Source organism: Pituophis catenifer, unplaced genomic scaffold (genome assembly GCF_029215685.1).
Source record: "Pituophis catenifer annectens isolate HBS135680 unplaced genomic scaffold, rPitCat1.0.hap2 SCAF_1, whole genome shotgun sequence".
NCBI classification, from domain to species: Eukaryota; Metazoa; Chordata; class Lepidosauria; order Squamata; family Colubridae; genus Pituophis; species Pituophis catenifer.
In genome coordinates this window covers 82,108,618-82,126,168 of record NW_027256881.1, presented here as the reverse complement: position 1 = coordinate 82,126,168, position 17,551 = coordinate 82,108,618, and the positions used below count along the sequence as shown (strand labels likewise).

Here is a 17,551-nt window from a genome sequence, read left to right as displayed (position 1 = left end):
CCTTACTGATAGATGATTCCTTGAGTTGTTGTTTATATGCAGTGTTTCTGCAACAGATTCCTCCTGGTCTGCTTGTACTCATTGAAGTGTCTGAAGATAGCCTTCCATGTGATTACTTTTCTGTGCATAAGTAAAATGGTTTTTAATGAAATCCAATATACATGCAAAATTAATATTTATTTCTCTCTCTCCACAAAGATGGCTACAGTCTTAATGGGTTGCCTCCAGTAATGGTAGGCACAGCTCCCAAGAAGACAGGAAACAACCTACATAGAGAAGACCGACACTTCCTCTACTGTGGAATCAAAGCAATGGAATTGTCAGACAGTGACCGACCAGTTAGCTTCAGCTCAACATCTTCCTCAGCATCCTCCAGGGATAGCCACTGTTCCTGTGGTAGCAGAACAACCTTGGTTTCCAACAGTCATCTGGGTTTGTTCAATCAGGACAAGGAAGTGGGGGCCATAAAGTTGGAGCTGCACCCAACCCAACAGTTTCCCAGCAAAGAAGTAAGAAAAAATAACCCCATCAAGGAACAGCTCTCTGATGGAAATCTTGGAAGAAAGCCAAATATGCCACGAAAAGCTGAAACAAAGGAAAATAACAAAAACTGTGTCATGTCACTGATTGTTGAGTCTACAAGTCCAAAACTCCTGTATGTTGACAGAGTGGTCCAAGAAATTCTAGAGACTGAAAGAATGTACGTGCAGGATTTAAGAAGTATTGTGAAAGTAAGTGTGTTTTCCCCTCATTTAAGTTCAGCCACAGTGTAAAATGTATAAACTGAAATTTAACATAGAAAGAATACTAGGATCAAGGTTTGCAATAAGTTGGCTGCTGTGGGAAGCACAGGCAGCATGAAATTGATATATGTTCTTTGGATATATTGAAACAGCATGGTTCTTATTTGCAGAGTTATCCTTCAAGACAGACAATATGCATTACTAATTAATAACTTAAAATACTTTTTGTTAAATAGTTCTTTTTCAGGTTATTCAGGTTTTGTTTATTTTATTGATCCCACAAAAATCTGATATTTTGTGAATTGTACACATAACAATGATAGTTGTTACTTTTAAAGTTAATCACCATCTACACAAGGCATAGTCAGTTAGCACTATTGAGTTTGAAGATGATAAAGTTATTTTCTTTCTAGCTGCAATCTCAAGAGACGTTGCCCACTGTATTATACTTTTTATGAGAAAACTTATTAGAACCAGGGAGAGAATATAATATTGAGCCTTCAATGTCTACAAGCTACAGTATGAAACACTATGATCCCTGAAATCATTTCCCTTCCCTTCCCTTCCCTTCCCTTCCCTTCCCTTCCCTTCCCTTCCCTTCCCTTTCCGAAGTTATCCTTGTTAGTTATGCCAGATGTACATGAACCATATAAAGGTATTTTTTGGGAAATAAACTTTACTAACTTACTTTTTGCAAGTAGGCTGGTCTTAGAGCTTTCCTAATAAATCGGGATGGTAAAAGAAGCTTCTTGATTTTCTACTGTAACCAAGACCTTAGACCAGTGATGGCTAACCTTTTCTGGACTGAGTGCCCAAAGCGTGTGTGTGAGCACGAGAATGTGCGTGCACACGCCTGAACCCCCAAAATGCAATGCACATGTGGCCCCGTGCATGCGCCTCAAGCCATGCGCATGCGTGACACCCAAAGACCAGCTGGCCGGTAGGAGGTGCGCATGCATGCGCAACAGAGCTGAGCTGGAGCGACGGCTCGCGTGCTCACGGAATGGGCACTGCGTGCCACCTCTGGCATGCATGCCATAGGTTTGCCATCATGGCCTTAGATCTTTAGAAGCTGAAAACCTAAGGTTGAATGGAAGTAAAAGTCAGGGATTAATGATACCTTACTTCTGTTTAAAAATAAATGGTATTTATTTCTAGTTCCTGGATGATAAAATGTTAAATTTGAGACTTCATATGTTTCAAGATTTTAGAATATATCCCTGGTTCTATTAGTTCATGACTTCTAAACAATATTCTTGCAGGTGGGGATTATATATTTATTTATTGCTTTATTTATTGCGATTTTTTTGACCTGTTTAATGCGGACATACATTTTACACATAATCTGGAAATGTTATAATGTATGGCTTTGGGCAATTTTCTTTTTAAGTACATCACTAATCTGGAAAAGAAAATACTAGTCTGATGATGCACACAGAAGCAGACAGCGAGGCAAATCAGATTATCAGGATTTGATATACAAAGGCATGCTGAAAAAGAATTAATCTGTAGAAACAAGTCTTTTCCTGCATATCTGTATTAGGTATCTTAACTGCTGGTGTACAGTAAGATCCATACAGGAAAGAAGTTTAAATACCCTTAAACAAAACTGAAATAAAGAGATAAAGCAAGCAAAGCTACTGACATATTGTATAAATAAGGGAGCCATTTTAAATGTTTAATACTGCTGACATAATATTTAAATACCTTTATTCTCAATGAAAAAAAATAACTGCTTATTAATATAAGTATTCTTATGTATTTCAACAAACACGCCAGTGTTCATTTGAAAGCATAACTAGATGTAATCTTGGTCAAAGAGGAAAAAAAATTGAAATTATCATAATGCTAGAATTTATTTATAGGAAAATCTTATAATTTTGTACAAATTCCTGAACCCATGAAAATCTCTCAATTGCACGCCAGTTTAGTAGCAATAGATTTTTTTGAAAATATGTTTTAATATACATTTAAAAAGTAGTAAAATGGCATTAAAACACTTTCTAAATAGGAAGATTTTCTAACTATAGCTGATTAAAAATCTTTTAAGCAGGTAAGGTTCTAAAATAGATCCTAAAATTGTCACTTTTTTATTTTAGAGATCTTGTGTTTCAATATCATGGTAGATAGTCATTACTGTTCTGTGATATAAGTGTCTATTAGTTAATTTTACTTTGGCTATTGGTTTTAAGTATTTATATTTTAATTGTTTATTTAATTGACTTCACATTATGTATTAGCTACGATTTTTGTCATTAATTAGCAGATATTTTATTTTAATAAGTAGTAATTATTGCAATTGTATCTCATATAGGTTGGGCACTGCTGTTTTTCTTGAAAATGTTTCATTACCAGACTGGGTAACATAATCACAAATAGTAGTTTTTCAGCAGATGTCTTTGGGGGGAAAAATTACTTCTTTTCTTTCTGGAAATTGAAAAAGGTGTTTCAGTTGTTGATATAAATAAATGGCCACTGTAATTGTAATTATTTTTGTTTACTGGATGTTAACACACTATGATTGTTCCTTTGGTTTTTGTCAATAGTTATGCTTTTAAGTTGTTTTGTTTTAAAACAAATAATTTAAAATAAATGGCTGATGGTACAGCGAAGGGATAGAGCCTATTGGAATAGCAACATGCAAAGAGAGGTTTTTAACCCTTTGCCCTGTCATGGTCCTAATTAAAATCACTGTTTACCCAAGAAAGTGCTGTTTACAATAGAAAAGATGGTCTGTTGTTGCCAATGGTAACTTTTCTTCCTTGTGAATAACAGCGAGGAAGAGTTTCCAATTAAAATTTTAGCAAAGAGAAGGGGTTAGATGCTTCCCTCTAGGACAGTTCCTATTTTGGGTCCTGCACATCACTGATATGCATTCATGCATGCAAACACAAAGCAAACTACAAGACAAACACCACATCTAGATTTGTTGTGCAAAAAATATTAGTATCTTAGCTTTTCTTCTTAAAAAAAAAAAGCTTTCCTTTTGAAAATTTGGAAAACATATTGAAAGAAGTAGAACCATTAATATACAGTATGGCTATATACTGAACTATGGAGAAGCATTTAAATAATTAGTACTAAAAACCTAGTTGTGAGAAATGTCTCTAATAAGTCACAACCAAAACTGAGAAAAAGTGAATGAAGTTTTATGACTGAATTGAGTTGGAGAAAGATGAGCTATGAAAAAGAACTCTGCAAATTTTATTAAGCTCATCACCTACCAGCCCACTATTATAGGTGGCCACAAATATAGGTCCACAAAGGTTACCTCGGTTCTCCATGGTTTGTATTCAAAGATAAAAAAAATAATATGAAGGGAGAGTTGCAACAGGTTGATTAAATAGAAGGCTGTGTCCTAAGGGATTCAAAATTTAACTCATCTCCCTTCTCACCCGCATTGGACTTTGGACCCAAATCCAAAAATTAACTTTCTGTGCCTTTAACTAATTGGATACAAGGAATCTGCAGTGAACTTCACAAATACTTTATATATTATTTATGAATCAATTATTTTTATCTCATACTTCTAATGAATTCCAATTCCAAAGTGTCAAAATCTCTTATACAGCTTGATGATGTTTCTAAGCTATCCCTATTTTAATTAGAGTTACAGGGTCTGTCAGTGCCACTGAGTTCCAAATTCCCCTAATATTTCTAAAGTAAAGTATGTTATTTCCTACTGAGGACTAGAAAACATTTTTAAATGCATGTAATCATGCAATTTAAAGCTAGTATTTAGAATCCACCTGAATTAGAATAAAGTTGTTTAAAGCATTGATTTATATATACATAAATTTATACATTAATATTGATTATTTGTGGAAAATAAAACATCTACTAGAGCTAAATCATATTTTTCCTATGTTCAATCATGTCCAATCCTCAGAGACTGCCTGGACATGTCCCTGCAGTTTTCTTGGCAAGGTTTTTCAGAAGTAATTTGACATTACCTCCTTCCTAGGGCTGAAAGAGAATGACTGGCCCAAGATACCCAGGTGGCTTTGTGCCTAAGGCAGAACTAGAACTCACAGTCTCCTGGTTTCTAGTCTGATGCCTTAACACCATGCTGGCTCTCTAGTAAATAATAAGATAAAGATTGGTTGATAAATAATGATTTTATCTGATAATTGAATACCACAGGCTACAAATTCTGTTCTACTTATCATTAATCTTTTATTTATATTCCCCTCACCCCGATCCACTCTTCTTTTTTTTCTTTTTTCTTTTGTTCTGTTAACTGCTCTCTTTCACTAATTGATTTCATTGGGCTGATTCTCATGTATTCTGACCTGTACTATCAGTCATCTTTTTAGTCTTTTTTTTGTTATTAGGAAGCTACATTTTTTGTTTTTTGTTTTCCTGAGGGGCATATTACAGGTATGAGAATGTTTACAAATTTGTCCAGAAAATTCCGTTCTCTTTATTTTGTAATTTTCTGTAGTCCAGTTTGTGTGCTTAAGTAGGAAATGGAACAACTGGGGAAGATATAATGCTTCAGGTTCAGTATACAGAGATTTTCCACCTCTTTCTTTGTCACTGATGCCAAATGGTTTGCAGACAGTTTTTAGGAAGATATACATAAAATATGTGGCTTTGTGCCTTTTTTTCCCAAGGTGTTAGCTGCACATCTACTAATGGACTTTAATAAATGAATCATGCCTTTTTGTGGCCAATATTATACATAGTCATTAGAACAAAGAGAAGTTTTGTGTCAGGATTCTTTATGTCCTGTGACTTAAAAGCCCCATCTCCCTCAAAATATTATTCCTTTGTATATATGGGTCTATGTTTCTGTATATGTTTTCCAGCACTGAGGATAAATTTTTGCTCTGCGCTTAGTTAATCCAGAAAATATTTTATAAATGTATCTCTCTGTTTCAGACTTCTGGCAATTGAAGTCCATGCATTTAAAGTTGCTGGGATTGAGAAAAACTCCATGATAGACAGCCATAGATCACACTGAACATTATGATACTGGTATGATCAGCCAGTACCTAATTATACGCACAATGGCATTTTCTATGATGTGGTTAAAATTACTTGAGAAAGGATGAGCTGCCTTCCTGCTCACATGTTATCTTTGAACACATAGACTTTTATTTATGCTTAAATAATGACGACTTGTAAAGCTGCAAGCCATTATAACGAAAGATACAATACATGAAAAAGTATTTCTATTTTCAAAGGCACCTGAAATTCCAAGATACTTATTGATAAATGTTCATGAAAAAGAAATGAATACAGATTGATAGAAATAGGAACTGCCATGTTTCCCCGAAATTAAGACCCTGTCTTATATTTTTCTGAACCCTGAAATAAGCACTTGGCCTTATTGTCATGCGCTCAAAAGCCTGATTTGGCTTATTATCAGGGGATGTCTTATTTTGGGGGAAACAGGGTAATGCTTTATTTAACTTCTGTCCAATTACTAACTAAAACAATGAAGTACATTATTAACAGCTTTCACAATGAAGCCTTACCCAAGATGTTAAACAAGTCAAAATTTTTATTTCAAAACCAGTTAAGAACAAATCCTTGTTAATAATAACGATGGTAGACATGGATGATAGTACGAAGTATTTTTGCTCTAATTGTTAGTCATTCATTTGAACTATTTATAGTTTGAATTTAGGACTAAATGTATATGCTTTGCCTAAGTCTCCATAAAGTTCTAGAATAAAACATCTATAAAAATCAAAAGATTAAAAATGAAATGCTGAACATATAGAATATAGGCATGTATATGCATGTTATTATTTGCTTCAGCTATTCAGACCCCTGTATTTTCAGTAAAGCAGTTTGGATAGCGGAAGCATATACTGACAAGAAAGGATTGTGTTTTTGAAACTGCTGACAACAGTGCAAGTCCAGATAGTAGCCATCTTAAAATAAAATTCTTCTAACAAAAATATGTAATATGACATGCTTAGAGGGAGGCATACAAACTGATCATTCCTAGACCTCAGAAATCAAGAAATACTAAGCTAAAGGAATTAGACCCCTGAAACAAAAAACAGAAAACAAATATAATTGAAAGTATTTGGCCAACACATTTGCTTCTACATTAGAAAACTGGAAATTAAGGTAAAGCCAGGTTTGTTTTTTTGTTTTTTTTAAAAAAAAAACAAATTGAAGGGAATATTGGAAAATCACAGACTGTTGTTTTATCATGTTCTCAGTCTGAATTCCTGAAATATTATAATAATATTAACATTGATACATTGTTCTGATAAAATATAAATATTATCCTAAAAAAATGGCTCAAATTTGTCATATAGCACTTTGTTAAATACAGGAGAACATATTCATTCAGAAGTTGCTTTTACAGAATAATCTCCCTTAGATGTTAGGTTAGCCCCAACTATGGTCGCTTTCTGGAAGGTGGTAAATTGAGTTTCTTTTAGAGAGCTTTTGAGAATCTCTTCTTGTATTTAGCCATGGAAGCACTGTGGCTAATATTATTGAAGGAATACTTACAGATGTTTAATGTTGTTAGTTAATGATTTAACAGAGTGTTATTGTGGATATTGTGTAATGTATACAATATTTATATTGTATACTTTAAGGGGCTATAATTTAAGGGGCTCACTTCTTTTCCATTTTGGCATATTACATGATCTTATCACTTGAAACTTTGGTATTATTAACTCAGGCATTCTTGTTTTGAATCAGTAAGATATTTATATGCAGAAACTCAAAAAATCCAAAAGGGGTGAATAATGAGTGGGTTTTTGGTTGCATTTCAAATTATTTTGTTAAATTGTTTGAGCAGATAATACTCACACTGTAAACTTTATTAAATTAGTTTTAATTCCATGGTTGGTTTAGAAGGTTGGTCTTTTTCTTTTGTTTCCCAGCAGATACTGAGTTTCCTTTAACCATAAATGGTCTGGAATGTTATCAGGGATTTTCCACACTTTTTTAAAATCAGGATTTCAAACATTCACAGCTAGCTATCATGTTGTTAGTATTTTCCATTGGTCTGTTTGGGTCAAATAATTTTTAAACAGGAAAAAAATGATTAAGGCTATAAAACAAACTCGTGGTTGTGTAGCTTTGATCATTTTCCATGCAGGACAGACTAAAAGATCATGTTCCATTTTTAATGGCATTCTAGGACGAGTTTGAGGAGCTATTAAATGACAAGGCACAATACAGAGCTCCAATTTGAAAACTCTTGAGTTATTTATTTATTAGGTTGGTTGGTTCCCATGAATTATTTTGAACATAATGATCTTCAGAAGTGGGTTTTATAGAGCTGATTTCATCTCTGTGGCTACAATCCCAGTTAAGGTTAGTTAGGAAGTCCTAGGGTGAGCTGCGTGAACAAAGTTTTGATTCTCCATGATACTCATTATTTGTCTCATAAAATTTCAACACGCTGTTTTTGGCAAGAGACTTGAACTCCCATGCCAGTAGAGTTTCTCTTGGACTTCTTTTTAAAAAGTGCTTTCAAATGGTAAGACAAAATAGCTACATTTGGTGATACAATTGCTTGTTCTTATTTATTTTATTTATTTATTTTATTAAATTTCTATACCGCCCTTCTCCCGAAGGACTCAGGGCGGTGCCTTACATAACTAAATAACTTAATAACTAAAGAGAACATTCAGAGTTAATATGATCATTTTGGTGCATAATGCATAGATATATAGTATCCCATATGCAACTTTTCCAAATTTTCAAGATTTGGCATTTCAGTGCATCGAGGTACTGTTATAACTATATACCCGTGATGGCGAACCTATGGCACATGTGCCACCTGTGGCACGTGGAGCCATATCTGTGGGCACGCGAGCGTTGCCCTAGGTCAGCTCCAGCACACATGTGTGCTGGCCAGTTGATTTTTGGGCCTTCTGGGCCCACCGGAAGTCAGGAAACGGGCTGTTTCCGGCCTCCGGGGGGTGGGGAAGGCTGTTTTCGCCCTCCCCAGGCACCAAGAAGCCTGGGGAGGGCGAAAAAACGGGCCTAGCGGGCCCACCATGCCATTGTGTGCCAAATGCAAGGGGAGCATGGGGGGGTGAGGCGCATTGAATTATGGGTGTGATCACGCATGTGCGCGATCCCCCTGTGCTCCCCCCACTTTTGGCATTCACTGCTATATACTATTCAAAATAAATGACTGGATGTGAAATATGTTAACAATGTTTTAGAGGGAGAAGCAGCAATGTCCTCATTTACACAGGCCTCTTTCCCAGAAACTGAACAATATTTAATTTTGCATTGTAAATTTTGATAGTAATCTGAGGAAAGGTCTAGTAGTGTTAGGTTGACCTTATTTTATTGGCAAGTTCTGTACCATGATTTTCAAGCAGACAGAATTCAAGTAAAATAGTTCAGCACCTTTGTTTCCAAATCTTATTAGAAAAATTAGGTAAGCCATGCCAAAATCCAATTTACATTTTGATGGATTTCTTATTGTCATACTTGAGTGATCATTATCTGAAGTCCAGTTTCTATATAGTACAATATAGTTTCTGTTTCTTTGTTTTGCGCAAAGAATAGAGCAATCTGTGTTTTCTGATACTTCATTTTTTATAGTAAACAGTCTTTGCTTTCACACAGTTTTGTATCTTTTCCTCCGGAAGCAGTTGTTAAACTCTTAAATGAATAGAATGAGAAACATAAAAGGCCCCAAAAATAAAAAGCAGAACCTGACAATATTCAATTAAAAAACAACTTGTCAGTAAAATTGGAGTTTCAGTTTCTTGTAGGCATAATTACAAACTGCCTTCAAATTGGGACTAATATGGGAAAAGAGAATTATGAATTCCTTTATAAAGTACCATTTAAAAAGTCTTACTATATCTTATTTTTCCACTCACTGACTCAGATTCTGGGTATGTTTGTATGTGTAACAATAGTTTCTCCTTTATGAAGTTTCTTAAATCTTTGCTATAAGGCAGCTTATGAATAAAAACAAAAGGTCAGTGGGAAGTTTCAGGAAACCCTGGGGATATTGTTACAGTGACTTAATACAATAACATATTTTAAGAAGACAGATCTTAAGAATGAGGTCATAAGATAATGGAATTGGAATGAAAAGTAAAGGTGCAGGGAGTGTACGCTGTAGCATTTAGATGTCATGGCTCTTAATTATTAAAACCCTTCAGTATGTAGATATATAATTACATTTACCTAAGTTCACCTTTTTTCTTAAATGGAAGTAAAATTATAATTTAATGAGGAAAATAGACAAAATAGTTATTTTGCAGGGGGAATTGATTTACGCAAAAAACAGTTATCTAGCAATAATTGGATAAGAATCCTTATGTCCAGGTTATTGAGTTAAAAGTTGCACTATAGTAGCTTGCTTCCATGTATGAAATGTCTTGATGTTTCAACAGGTGGCAATCAGTGGTGGGTTGCTACCGGTTCATCCCGAATCAGGCAAACCCGTAGCGGCGGTGGTGGGAGGCTCCGCCCACCTGCCCAGATGCACATGCGCAGAAGCATTGCACGTGCGAGCACCCACGAGCAAAATGGTAGCGATGGGTTTTGAAACCCATTATTGGTGGCAACATATGGCTGTTAAAATCTAGGTTTGGAAAGACAGCAGCAAACCACTTTCATACTGTTGGCAGGAAAACTGCATAGACATATTCATGGAGTTTGCTGTATGAAACTGCTGGTAGAGTAGAACGCAAGTAGAAATACTAAAGTTGGGTATTCGGACTGAAAAAGGAGGAAGCAGAGACCATGAAAGAACAGTGTAATAGTTTTGGAAATCCACTTGTCAAGACTCATGCTAATGCCCACTGCCAGTAGTTCAATCCTGACCGTCTCAAGGTTGATTCAGCCTTCCACCCTTCCAAGGTTGGTAAAATGAGGACCCGATTGTTGAGAGCAATATGCTGACTCTGTAAACGGCTTAGAGAGTAATGTAAAGTACTATGGAGTGGTATATATGTCTAAGTGCTAGTGCTACCTTGGCAGATAACTTGAATCAGAAAAGCAGGATTTTCACTGAGTGTTCTTTAACCAAATTTATTGAAAGGATACAGAAATCTTGGCAAGTGGATATGTTTACTTTAGATCTCAATTATTTTTAACTGAATTAGGAAAGGGTTTCTTGATCTTCCTAGCCACTTTTGATATATTATTTTCTTGGTAAAGAAAAACTCTGCAGATGTTCTGGGCTTATAATATTTTGCAAGCTGCCAATTTCTTTTCCAGAATCTGAGAAGCCCATTACAAAAGACCTGCTTTATTGAATACTCTAAAGACGTTTAGAGCATAGGGTAGTTTTGCTGAAGGAACTTCGTTGCTCTCTACGGTTCATGACTGATGTTATCTGGTCTTGAAAACTAAACATATTGGAACTGATGAAAAATTAGATGGTAATACCAAAACTGTAGGTTAGACTTGATGAAAAAAACAATGGCAAATCACTTCCATACTTCTGCCAAGAAAATGAATGAGTTCATGAAATCCTCCAAGAGGTGAGCTTAACTTTAAGGAAATTTTACTTTTAATCAACGAGGAATGAAAATGGTTATAACAACAATATACCGAGATATAGTTCTGTTTTCATGATTCATTTATAGTTCTTATTCATCTCTCCCCAAATGTAGTTTCTATGTTCATATATTTTGCATCTGTTTGTGCAAACAAATTCCCGAGAATATATTCTAGTAGACCATATTATACATTATGTGTAACTAGAGAGCTATATAGACAGCTAAATATTCTGTTCTTTACAAGCTGACAATAATGACATTTATGTTGCATTTTTTGAAAATGTTAAAAACATTTATTTCACTAGCTCTGAAATAATTACATTTTTCCCAGAAAACTGCTTAAGTTGTATGAAACCCAGGTATGTTAATAATACTGAGAGGGTGGGGGGGAGGCTTACTATAGGAAGATGTCGTTGATTTTATTAGGTATTTAATGGAGATGATTAAGCTGTCACTAGGAGTGAAATCTGAATACATTTGCAGCTTGAAAAACATACAGGGTATAGTCTGAGCAGCACAGTATGTTTAGTCTTTGAGAGCATTCTTTGAGAGTATTGGTGAACAGGTAAAGTATTGTTATCTCCCATAATAGAAGGCCTGTTCGGGATGGACTCACTGAAGGGATTACAGTAATATAGAGTGAAATTGATCTGGCAGAGACTCATTTTACACAGTTAAAGGTAGTTTCATTTTCTGGGGAAGAAAAGAGCAGACAACATTAAGGCACCCTTTTCATTTATTTCATAGGATTACCTTGATTGTATCACTGACCAATCTAAGCTGTCTTTGGGTACAGAGGAGCGATCGGCTTTGTTTGGAAACATAAAAGATATTTATCATTTCAATAGGTAAGTAAATATTAAAGTTGAAAGCATATGTAGAAATGAAACATTAAAGCTTTTCCTGGTTTGTTTTTTCGCCTTCCAGGAAGATTAAAGGATGAAGGTTGAAAAAAATGAATAAAGAAAATTGGGGAGGGCAGTACTTGAAACAGATTAACAATATTATAATCTTCAGAGTGAGGATAAAAAAGGGTAATAAAAGATATTTCCAGAGCTGTATCGTGTCTCCCTGTGACATTCCTTCATATTGTTAGTGATTTTAAATGCTGTTAGTTTAATTTTGAGACTGGCCTGTGCATGGCCAGAAATTGGAATAAACAGAGCCACATGCCAGTGAATGTTTAGGAACATATCTGCTCCTTTTCTGAATGTGGTCTTGCCACAAAATCATCAGAGGCAATGCTTCTAGAGAATTTGTGCATAATACTAGGAAGGACTTGAGTATTTTGCAGGTTCAGTTTCTTTTATGCCTGTTATTTAATTATTTTACAAGATGGGCCCGTTTTGGAGAGGTTCTCTCCGCTTATAAAAAAAAATGTTTTGCTTTCACTGAAGCTGCAAAGATCCTTCTAAATTCAAATTTGAAGTTTGGGGATTTACTTGTCCAGAGAAGCACAAATGGCAGCCGGGGTGTTTATATCTATTTTAGTAAATCCCCCTCCATCCCTATGAAGAAAATGTAGACCAGGCATCAAGGATATGTGTCCTTGTCACATCTGGACTGGATTGTGGAACATGTTTTGCCTTTGCATACCTCTATAGTCAAATATTGATATAGTCAAATATCAAATATGACTTTGATATTTCAGCTGATTTGGTTTTGAAGGAACTAAAGCACAGCTGTCAAACTCCTGGCCCATGCCCAGTTTAGCGAAGGGGAAAAAAGTCCTGATACATCACATGATGCTGCCATGACGACGTGAGTTTGACATCCCTGAACTAAAGCAAAGATAAACTACTTCCATATTAAGCTTTTGGTTGTATGTATACAATCATTTTCAAACTATTCCAGATTGAAAATGGGAGCAGGACCTGTAAATGGCTGTAACAAAGCAAACATTTAATTGAAATTGAATTAAAATTAAAATGAATTATGAAATTACAAATTTCATTTATATGGATCCTTTCCATGTATTTAAATGATTACTTCTCCTAGCATATTAAAATCACACATGTTGAAATTCTTGAAAAGGTTGGGAAGGAATAAAAATTGTGCTAGATGATCAGATCCCACCTCATCAGCTCTTCAATATTCAATTCATATAATATGAACACACTAAGATATGCCCTTATTTTTACTTTTGTAGATCTAAAAACTGGATTTTAAATCCTTCTAGCTAGCTAAGAGAGTCATCTGAACCTCTGAAGGACAGCAGTGGGCAGGCAGGCAGAAATTATTCCTAAAGGCAGGCATTGGCACAGAAAGTTAGGCTCCCTAGGTCTCATCAAATTACAGTATATAGCTTCAGGGAATGGACCTTTTGCCTGGTCATTCTGTGAGAGCAGGGAGGATGGGCAGAAATGGTGGGAGATAGGGAGTCCCAGTCGTTTTTGCGGTTAAGTTTAAAATAAAGAACATACTGTAATTTGCCACTAAAGGCACTTTTTATCTATTGCCAGAATATTAAAATTGTCTATAACTTTATCATATTTTAATCTGTATGTCACCTCAAGGAAACCATTTTCAACAATATCTCAACATATTTTATATAAAGAATTAAACTTCACCTTTTAAAGCAAATTAGGCAGCTGTAATAGCTGCATTGCTGTGTCTGCTTTTCATCACCCTCCCATTTGTAAAGGCTTATCAAACTTAGCTCCAACATATTTAATTTAAAATTAAGTATTTATTTACCACTTGAATTATTTCATGAACCGCTTGTCATAATAATAATAAATCTTAGCTCAAACTTCTTGGCCAGGTATGCTTTTCAATGGAAATTTGTGGGATCTATGGGAACCATTTTAGATACTGCCTCATTTCCTATTTCCAACTTTGGGGAGAAGTAGCTTTTTTAAAATCAAAACTGGAATGTTAGCTATTTTCCATTTTATTTGTGTAGCTAATATTCTTCCTGGAAAATTGAATATTTTTTTTTCATTCTGCCACAGTGAATTTGGCTGACTTGGGTCATGAATCTTGATGTGTCATAAGAACTAATATTAACAATGCTTCTTCATAGTTACATCATTGTTACATCATATTGTGCAACTGTGTCATAATTGGGTGAATGTAAAGATCTTGGAGAACTGGTCACCAAGCATGGGAGTTAAACTGAGCATGTCATAATTAAAGATAGAAGTAGAATTAACTACATTAATGATAACCTTTGTGAATCTATTATGCAACCCCAATCAAGATATCACTAATAAAAACTTCCTTTGCATAGGAAAAGAATAGTATAAGTAGCGTAAGAATTCTTTTTGAACTTGCTTGCAATTTTGGCTTGTTGGTCAATTTTCTATGTAATCCATTCTCATTTTTAACAAGGCCCACCCACCCTGATAAAGCCCTTCAAAATTATGCCAAATCAGGAATCAACCAGCAGATTTAACCAGAACAAAGTTCTTTATCTTCATTATGATAAAGATAACAAGTTCTTAATAATGTTCTAATCCATATCTGGTAAACCATTCCAGACACACCTTGACAGAGTTACCATGATTTTTTTTCTTGCTGAATTCTGTAAAGGCACAATTGTTTTTGCCCAATTTTTGCTAGGTTTTAACATATTCCTTTTCCCCAGAGTTTTGCAAATCTTGGCCCAAAACCGAAATCACAACAAAGCCCACACAAACAATAAATACTACTGAAAGCAGCTATGTCTGAAAATGTGTGATCATAGAATTCTCTTAAGCAATCTTTCTTTACCTCAATCCTGCCATTTCATGAAAACAGTTGTTTAGCAACATGCAAGAGAAATATATTGTTTCCTACCTGTCATTCATATACATTTCATAGTCAGTGTGCCATAACAATCAATTATCAGTTTCTCAGAATCACATTTCTTACATATATCTTCATATGTTGGAAAATAATTGGGAGGATGACAGTAAATTAAAAAAGAAATCCTATTGTTTCTTTATTTCCAGTTGCCAGCTCAGATTACTTTGGTACCCTCATATATACATACATATTTTGCACAAATGCAAAACAGCAATCCAGATGCTGGAGACAAAGTTTAACTGATACATAGCATGAGTAGCTGAGCTTGGAAGAAGCAAGCCTGTACATGCTAAATGAATAGTGAGCCACATTATTTTTGAGCTTCCAACATACATGAGATCAAATTGTATTTGGTAGTTTGCTCACAGATAAAGTGATGATATTGAAACTGTCCATGAGGCTGTAGCATCCTAACTATATTCAGAGCCTCAAAACTGTCTGCAAGTTTATGATTTCAGTTTAACTTTTTCACTTTCCTAAGTTAAAACAAAAGTACTGTATTTTCAAAGGAAAGAGCAGTTTGAACATACAATATTGCAGTACAGACAACAAAAAGTGTTCTGGTGCTTGTGAGATGAAATGTGTTCAGTGTAACCAAATTCAACATACCAAATGTTGTTTAAAAGAAACCTAGTTGGTAAGTTAGTATAATTGTCTTTTGCCTGGTTTGAAGGGTTTCTGTACATCCCTGAGTACAGAATAGCATTATGTGGATGAATGAAAAGTGGGTTCATATATATGTTTGTCTGGTTTCCCTTAGCATGATATAAAAATCCCATTGCTTGTTTATGGTTTTACTTGTTTATGGCTTTGCTTGTTTATTCAAATGCAGTCTATTGTAGTGTATTTAACAAATTGTGTTTAAACAAACCAAGGCTTAACATATGTGAATCCACTTGAAAACTGTTCAGAGCTAGTAGGCAAAAAGACACATATGCAGCCTATTTATTATAAAACAGTTTTGTGTGTGCTGCATGAAACTGCGTGTCATTTCCCTTTCCCTTTTCTAGTATTAAACAGCGAAAAAACCTTAAATGCTAAAGAGATGCAGAAAACTATATTGGCGTCGTAGGAAGAGGCAGCTTTGCAATGATGCACATGTGTTGCATATGTACAGGTTCTTAACAATCATTGTAAAACAGAACCAGTAGTTGCTTTTTTTTTATCCTGATAAAGATAACAGCTGAAGTAGGGAAACAATAATGCAAGCAAGCCAAACAGACATTTATTCACATCATTAATGGAATTATAAAAGGAAAAACTGATAAGAAACCTCTAATTACTTCTCAGCATCATAGTAGGAAACACAATGAATGCTGCTGTTCAGGGTGGGTTCTACTTACCTTTACTACCAGTTTGCATCATGCCCATGCGCTTGCTTCGCTTGCTCACGCGCACACTCTTCTGCACATGCGCAGAAGCTTCTGCGCATGCGCAGATCTACTTTAATGATGTCCAGGTCAATGGGCGGAGCCTCCCGCCAGTTTTACTACTGGTTCTTGCGAACCAGTCCGAACTGAGGGCAACCCACCACTGGTGCTGTTTTATTTTAATAGAATTTTAAATGCAGTATCAATTTTAACTGTAGGCAGTATATATTGGCATATGATGATAATAATTGCCATGTTGCCCTTTCTTTGTGAACTAGTGAACTTCTGCAAGATTTGGAAAACTGTGAAAATGATCCTGTAGCTATAGCGGAATGTTTTGTTTCTAAGGTGAGTGATTATATTATCTTTTGATGATAATAAGATCTTCAGTATTTTGCATTCTCAGAATATATAAATGGAAGATCAATCCATCAGTTCCCAAATGCCTATAACAAATAAATCATAGGATGCAAATCTTTTTTAAAAAAATTACTGTATTGACTTTGCTTATGTTACCATTCCACTAAATTTTCCTGAATTGGTGAAGCAATATGAAAATATTCCAAGCTTACGTCATTATTTAATTTTACTTTGGCCATCTCTTTCTCTCCCTCTCTCTCTCTCTCTCTCTCTTTCTCTCTACAATTGGCTTTTCCTTTCTTCTTTCTCTCCTAATCTGGTAAAGCTGACCAAGGCATTTAAGTCAATGGCTCTGTGCATTATAGAAGCAGCAGTCTAGATTTTGTGATGGGAAATCTTTGACTCTTGCTTAAAATTGGTTCAGTCTTTGATATGTTTATGTTTAGAAATAAGAGGACAGCTTTGTCCTTTCAGCTGGTCACCAAAGGGGAAAAGTTGAAAGCAGGCAAGTGTAGGCAATTTGGCTAGTCATCCTCTCCTCTTTCTTCCCTTGACAAAGGGAGGTTTTAAGCTTCACACAGTAGTTTCTATTGGCCAGACATATTTATATCTAAAAAGAAATGTATGTTGATTTGTAGTTAGTAGCTCTCTTGTTTTAAGTACTGCATTTTGCTAAGACTTGCATGAGTTGAGGGCTGCAGATTTATGGCTGTCTGTTGGCCGCTGTCCATATTACTCAGTTCACCCTGAACATCAAAGAAGCCCTTTTAGATACTGTATTCAGGAATATATGAAAGTAAAACTAGAAGTGCAGGTTTTAATGAAA

The 17,551-nt window shown here is 35.1% G+C and overlaps 1 protein-coding gene across 4 annotated transcripts in view; it reads left to right on the top strand.

Annotated features, from left to right (window-relative positions):
* The first annotated feature begins 296 nt into the window (after positions 1–296).
* PLEKHG1 (pleckstrin homology and RhoGEF domain containing G1) overlaps positions 297–17,551 on the top strand; it is a 44,574-nt gene continuing 27,319 nt past the window's right edge. For 2 of the 4 annotated variants that reach the window (XM_070951893.1, XM_070951868.1), the window contains exons 1-3: positions 297–731; positions 11,954–12,054; positions 16,644–16,713. In XM_070951893.1, the coding sequence (XP_070807994.1) occupies positions 312–731; positions 11,954–12,054; positions 16,644–16,713 (591 nt within the window). In that variant the 5' untranslated portion in view covers positions 297–311. The remainder of the gene's footprint in view (positions 732–11,953; positions 12,055–16,643; positions 16,714–17,551) is intronic. The other 2 variants (XM_070951876.1, XM_070951885.1) reach the window with 2 other exon arrangements.